General features: G+C 47.1%; 1 protein-coding gene across 1 annotated transcript; it reads left to right on the forward strand.

Moving 5' to 3' along the window:
* Positions 1-2402: 2402 nt before the first annotated feature.
* On the forward strand, positions 2403-5369 carry Rtp1 (receptor (chemosensory) transporter protein 1). Its single transcript, XM_013034770.1, has 2 exons — positions 2403-2674; positions 4850-5369. Exons 1-2 carry the CDS (start codon positions 2403-2405, stop codon positions 5367-5369), a joined length of 792 nt encoding a protein of 263 aa, XP_012890224.1.
* The last annotated feature ends 884 nt before the right edge of the window (positions 5370-6253 follow it).

Raw genomic sequence — 6253 nt, forward strand, 5'->3', positions numbered from 1 at the left:
GGCCAATTAAATTGTGCCATCTATATAACAGAATACAGGCAGCCTACAAAATACTACTACAGAACAATAGTAATGACCTAGAAAAATCATGATATATTGTTAATTTAAAAGTATGTTACAGTACAACATTTTAATAATAAAAATGTACAAAAAAGGTATAAAGAAAAAATCATGGGAGATTTGCTGTGGAGCTACATGCTTGTAGTCATAAATAAGTAGAAGACAGAGATAGGAGAGTCAAGATTCAAGATCAGACAGCAAAGTTAATGACAGCCTAGTTCAAAAACATAAATGGAGGGGTGATGCATGTTTATCATTTCAGCTACTCAGGGGCAAAGGTAGAAGGATTTCAGTCTGAGTCTAGCCCAGAAAAAAGTATGAAGTCCTACTAACAAACAAACAACAATGAAAAAACTAAGCTAGGTGCTGGTGGTTTATGCTTATAATCTCAGCTACACAGAAGGGTGAGATCTGAGGATAGTGGTTCAAAGTCAGCCAGCCAGATAAATCTGAGAGACTCATCTCCAATTAACCACCAAAAAGCTGGATGTGGAGCTGCAGCTTAAGTGGTAGAGTGCCAGTCTTGATTTAAAAAAAAAAAAGCCAGATGTTGGTGGCTCACGCCTGTATTCAGGAGGCTGAGATCTGAGGATCGAGGTTCAAAGCCAGCCTGGCAAGAAAGTCCATGAGACTCTTATCTCCAGTTAGCCACCAGAAAACCAGAAGTGGCACTGTGGCTCAAGTGGTAGAGCACTTACCTTGAGCTGAAGAACTCAGGGACAGCACCCAAGCCCAGAGATCAAGCCCCAAGACTGACAAAAAAAAATAAAAAGAAAGAAAGAAAGAAAAGAAAAAGCTACAGGACAGTGCCTAGGCCTTGAGTTCAGGCCCCAGTACTAGTATCACCACAACAACAATAAAAAATAAAGGGAAAAGGACTAGGGAAATAGCTCAGGTGTAGAGCACTTAAGCACAAGGGTCTGTGTTCAAGTCCCAGCACTTCCAGGAAGAAAAATGCACAATGTGGTCTGTAGAATGTACTGCATCTGCATACACAGAGGCATGATATACAGAAAAACAGTAGGCAAGTTGTATATAGTCATAGTACTAACAGTAATCATATTGGATAGGGATATTAACCTTGTTTTATTTTAACTGCATTTTATGATTTTTTTTCTTTAATAAGGTCATTTGAGCTTCAAACTTCTGGTTGGGCTGTCACTTCACAGCAAGCCCTGTTGTTTTACTAGTTATTTTTAGGATAGGGTCTAACTTTTTCCCAGGTTCATGCCTGAGTCTTGGTTTACCCTCTTTGAGCTTCCTGTCATACCTGAGATCACACTGCCATATCCAGTGTCCTTCCATGGAGATAAAGTCTCTTGGACTTTTCTTCCTGGGCTGGCGTGGCACCGTGATTCTCCCAACCTCAGCCTCCCAGGTAGCTTGGGATGACACACATGCACCAGGTATGGGTTGAGAGGAGGTGAAATATTCTGCTGGCCTCAAACCACATATGAAACCCAGCTTTTATATTATTCTTTAAAGGACAAATAGTTCATCAAAGCATTGCAGATACTTATAATAAAGATAGTTTTGCCTGTGAGATAGCACTCTGCTTTTCTGCAATCCGCTTGCAAATTGTGTTGTCTATTCCTGCCTGGCTGATGCAATGGTTTCTACCTTTGTGTACAGCTAGCCGGTAATGGAGCTGGCCTTTACAGCATGTATCTCATTGAGTTATGGGCAGAATCAGTTCTAGGAGCCTGGCAAAAAGCCTGATACATGAGCATGCTTGAAATGAGTAAATAAATGACTTGGTATGGAGTCAACAATTAAATTTGAATAGAAGTGCTGTCATTTATAGGCTAAATGACTCCCATGCTCCTGGTCAGTATATGGTAATAGTCATCGTGGTTTAAGAGACACTCAATTATGTTTCCTTAAAATGGCAATGTCAGTCTCAAGACATGTATGAGTACAGAGAGAAAGAGAGCGTTATCATTATTGTTCTATCTACTAAAAAGTCTACATCTTCCCATCCCTCATTTCTCCTTAGCTCCCTAAGGCTTCGTGGTTCCCATAGCAGCCAGATGCTGATGATGCCTTTAGGGGACAGCAAGGTGAAACTGAGCCAGCTCTCCATTCTTCACTCCTCCATGCCCTTTGCAGGCCAGGGTGACATGGTCTGAAGCTTAGCCTCCTGTCAGCCCCTCATCCTCTTCTGGACCATCTAGACCCATCAACCCTGCCTTCTCCACTTCAGTTCTGGGACCCAAAACATCTCTTTGGAGACTCCTTCCTCTCCCAGCTTTGTCTCCTGGCACCCTGCCTGGTTGCCTTGGAAACAGGTTCCACTGCGGACAAAGGAGGGAGCCGGGTCCTGCTTCTTTCTGGTCCTGTCAATGAGGATTTTTCGACCGTGGAGACTGCGCTGCCCTGCCCTACACCTGCCCTCATTCCCTGTGTTCTCACTGAAGTGGAGCTTGCCCTCCCTCACCACTGACGAGGACATGTGTAAAAGTGTGACCACAGGTGAGTGGAAGAAGGTCTTCTATGAGAAGATGGAGGAGGCAAAGCCAGCGGACAGCTGGGACCTCATCATAGACCCCAACCTCAAACACAATGTGCTGGCTCCTGGCTGGAAGCAATATCTGGAACTGCATGCCTCAGGCCGGTGAGTAGCCCAGGAAGTAGGGGCCCTGCTCTTAACCCAGGTCCCTAACTCTAAGGAGAGATGAGAACACACAAGATCTTAGCTTAGCTTCAATCTCAGTGTTGGACTCATGTAGATTAGGAAGCAGCATTGTTGACAGGGAGCTGGGACACTTACATTTTGATTCCAGCTCTACCACCAGTCACCTGTGTAGTTTTTCTTCTTGCAATCTCCCCATGTAGAAAATAAAGAGATAAGTCAGGTGCTGGAGGCTCACACCTGTAATCCTAGCTACACAGGAGGCTGAGATCTGAGGATTGCAGTTCAAAGCCAGCCTGGGCAAGAAAGTCTGTGAGACTCTTTTTTTTTTTGGGTCCAGTCATGGGGCCTGAACTCTGGGTCTGGGCACTGTCCCTCAGCTCTTCAGCTCAAGGCTAACGCTCTACCACTTGAGCCACAGAGCCACTTCCTGCTTTTTTCTTTTTGCTTATGTGGTGCTGAGGAATCGAACCCAGGGCCTCATGGATGCAAGACAAGCACTCTACCACCGAGCCACCTTCCCAGCCCCTGTGAGACTCTTATCCCCAGTTAACCACCAGAAAACCAGAGTGGCACTGTGGCTCAAGTGCTAGCCTTGAGCTGAAGAGCTCAGGAACCGCACCTAAGCCCAGAGTTCAAACCGCATGACAGACGAAAGAAAGAAAGAAAGGAAGAAAGAAGGAAGGAAGGAAGGAAGGAAGGAAGAAAGGAAGAGGTAGAATACACTAATTAGTCCTAAACTCTGGCAGTGATATCTTTTCAGAGTTTAATGGTCTCTTAAAAAGTACTTGTAAACCAAGAGAAAGAAGGCTTTTGAGTTCAGTAGAGGCCTGTGTGCTAGTCTTGAAGCAGTTCAGTTTATATCTATTTAATTCAGCTTGTTGTGAACTTAAAAATACTGAGCACAAGAGCTTTACTAAGAACTGGCTCTATTGTTAGCTCCATAACCCTTGATAGATTCAGTTTCCTTCTTGAACCTTTGATTCAGTTTCATTCTTGGACCTTGCTTTTGCCATAAAATAAAGTGGTTAGATTCTTGCTTTATTATTATCATTATCATCTAGAACTTAGTAGAGTTGTAAAACACTGGACTAGAATCAGAGTCTGCATTTTAAGAAGTCCTTAGGTGATCTGTATGAACAATAGTGGAGGCAACCTTCTAGAAGTCTTATACAAAGGTCTGTCTACATGTGAAGATTCATCCTTGGAATGTGACATGGGAGGCTTAGAGATACAGTTTGGGAGTCAGATTAAAGGCCGTCCTGCTTGACTTGGATCTGTCAGCTCAGTTCTGTTCAATACAAATCAGGATACATTACTGGGTACCTGTTATGTGTTTGGTACTGGCCCTGTGTCTTGCTAGCTGAGTGTATGTGGATGGATCTCTTTCAAATAATTAGGGATTGACTTTCTAAATGCAAGTTTTGTAGTCTGGTGTAAGAGGGGAAACAGTTCCTAAAGGAAGATGTCATTAAACAAAAAAGCTGAGAATGAAGCTTCTAAATCAGATTCTGAGAAGTTCTACTTGTGAAAGGACTTAGGAGCTTCCAGAAGATCTGGGAGGCTGATGGAGCTAGTGAAAGGGATTGTGGCCCTCTGAAGCCTGACTGGTGACCTGTGATCATCCAGGTGGCCCCAGCGAGCCTGGGAAATCACGGTTGTTGGGGTGACAGTGTCACTTGGCCCCAGGCCTTGGGCTGCATTAACTCTAGCCTAAACTTGGAAGACTGAGGGGTAACGACGGGATCATTTTATCCCAACATGAGTCTGTCCTGTTCTCAGCCCTGCAGATAGGAAGGTGCCGACTGACAGTGTGTTTCTTAGCTCTCAGACTCCCAGGTGGTCCGGGTAGGAAGGACTCACCCAGTGGATAGAAGGCATTTGTAGATGAGAGAAAGGTGGATCGGATCCTGGGCCTGGAGGAAGCTTAGGTCTCTACAAAGCACCTTTGGAGGCAGAGCACAGCTGGATGCCAGGTGGCATCTGAGGAGCCTGCTCTAGTCCCGGGGGTACCCACCAGGGGGCAGGTGAGCTGGCCCCCCGGGGAAAGCTAATCAGCCCAACACACCACCCCATCTCCAGGCACTGCTCACCCTGCCCTTCACCCCCTCATCATTTTCTTTCCTCTTGGGTTTATTTTCCATGCCCTCCCCGCAGGTTTCACTGCTCCTGGTGCTGGCACACCTGGCAGTCCCCGCACGTGGTCATCCTCTTCCACATGTACCTGGACCGGGCCCAGCGCGCGGGCTCCGTGCGCATGCGTGTCTTCAAGCAGCTATGCTATGAGTGCGGCACGGCGCGGCTGGACGAGTCGAGCATGCTGGAGGAGAACATCGAGAGCCTGGTGGACAACCTCATCACCAGCCTGCGCGAGCAGTGCTACGGGGAGCGCGGGGGCCACTACCGCATCCACGTGGCCAGCCGCCAGGACAACCGGCGCCACCGCGGCGAGTTCTGCGAGGCCTGCCAGGAGGGCATCGTGCACTGGAAGCCCAGCGAGAAGCTGCTGGAGGAGGAGGCCACCACCTACACCTTCTCCCGGGCTCCCAGCCCCACCAAGCCGCAGGAGGAGGGGGGCTCGGGCTGCAACTTCTGCTCTATCCCCTGGTGCTTGTTTTGGGCCACTGTCCTACTGCTGATCATCTACCTGCAGTTCTCCTTCCGCAGCTCCTTCTGAGATTCCTTTGGTGGGCCCGAAGCCTGGAGGAGGAGGGAGGCCGTGAGCAGGTGGGAGGGGGTGAGCAGGGATCCGGGCTGGGAGTGGGGTCCACTTCTAGTGCTGATGCTGTCCCTGACTCAGTGGGGATGCTGGACAGTTTACCCAATTTTTCCATCTATGAAAGTAACAGTGAGACTGGGTGCTGGTGGTTGGTTCACTCCTATAACCTTAGCTACTCAAGGGGCTGAGGATTGCAGTTGGAAGCCAGCCCTGAGACTTTTCTCTCCAATTAACTACCAAAAGCCCTGAAGTGAGGCTGTGGCTTGAGTGGTAGAGTGTCAGTCTCAAGCAGAAAAGCTAAGCGACAGTGCCCAGGCCTTGAGTCTGAGTTTCAGTATGAGGGGGAAAAGAGGGAGTGTGGGCTAGATCTTTGGGATCAAACACAAGTTGAGGTCTCCAAAGTTCTGCCTAGGTGTCTCAGGGACTCTTGGATTGGAAAGGTAGACTAGTGAGTGGGTTTCTAAGTCCTGGTCCAGCAACCCATCCCCAAACTGTGTCTCCAATTCTTCTTTTGGCTTTAATCAGAAGAGCTTCGCCTTGAATTGTGTTCTGTCTATGATTTTTGTAAGAAAAAGATTTAACTATTTTTTAAAAAAGATTTTTGGAAATTAAGGACCAGTACCAGACTAGGTGATCCTCAAAGCCTTCTATAACAATGAGCTAGACCTTGTTCTGCTATTCTCCCGTCCATCCTCCTCATTCTCTTCCCATTTCCTAGCTTCCTGTGCTTACCCACAACTCTGCCTCATTCATATGGCAGAGGTTTTCCCCTGAAAGGAAAGAGATGGGAGCACCAGCTTGACTCCTGCTGGAGCATAAAGTCCTTTGATTTTTAATCCCCA

The sequence above is a fragment of the Dipodomys ordii genome, unplaced genomic scaffold (assembly GCF_000151885.1).
Source record: "Dipodomys ordii isolate 6190 unplaced genomic scaffold, Dord_2.0 Scaffold196, whole genome shotgun sequence".
Taxonomy (NCBI): domain Eukaryota; kingdom Metazoa; phylum Chordata; class Mammalia; order Rodentia; family Heteromyidae; genus Dipodomys; species Dipodomys ordii.

Excerpts from the sequence above, each read along its gene's own strand:
- Rtp1 (XM_013034770.1), top strand. The coding sequence starts at position 2,403 with ATGAGGATTTTTCGACCGTGGAGACTGCGCTGCCCTGCCCTACACCTG. Across the intron at positions 2,675-4,849 it reads GAACTGCATGCCTCAGGCCG|GTTTCACTGCTCCTGGTGCT; the intron begins GTGAGTAGCCCA and ends CCCTCCCCGCAG.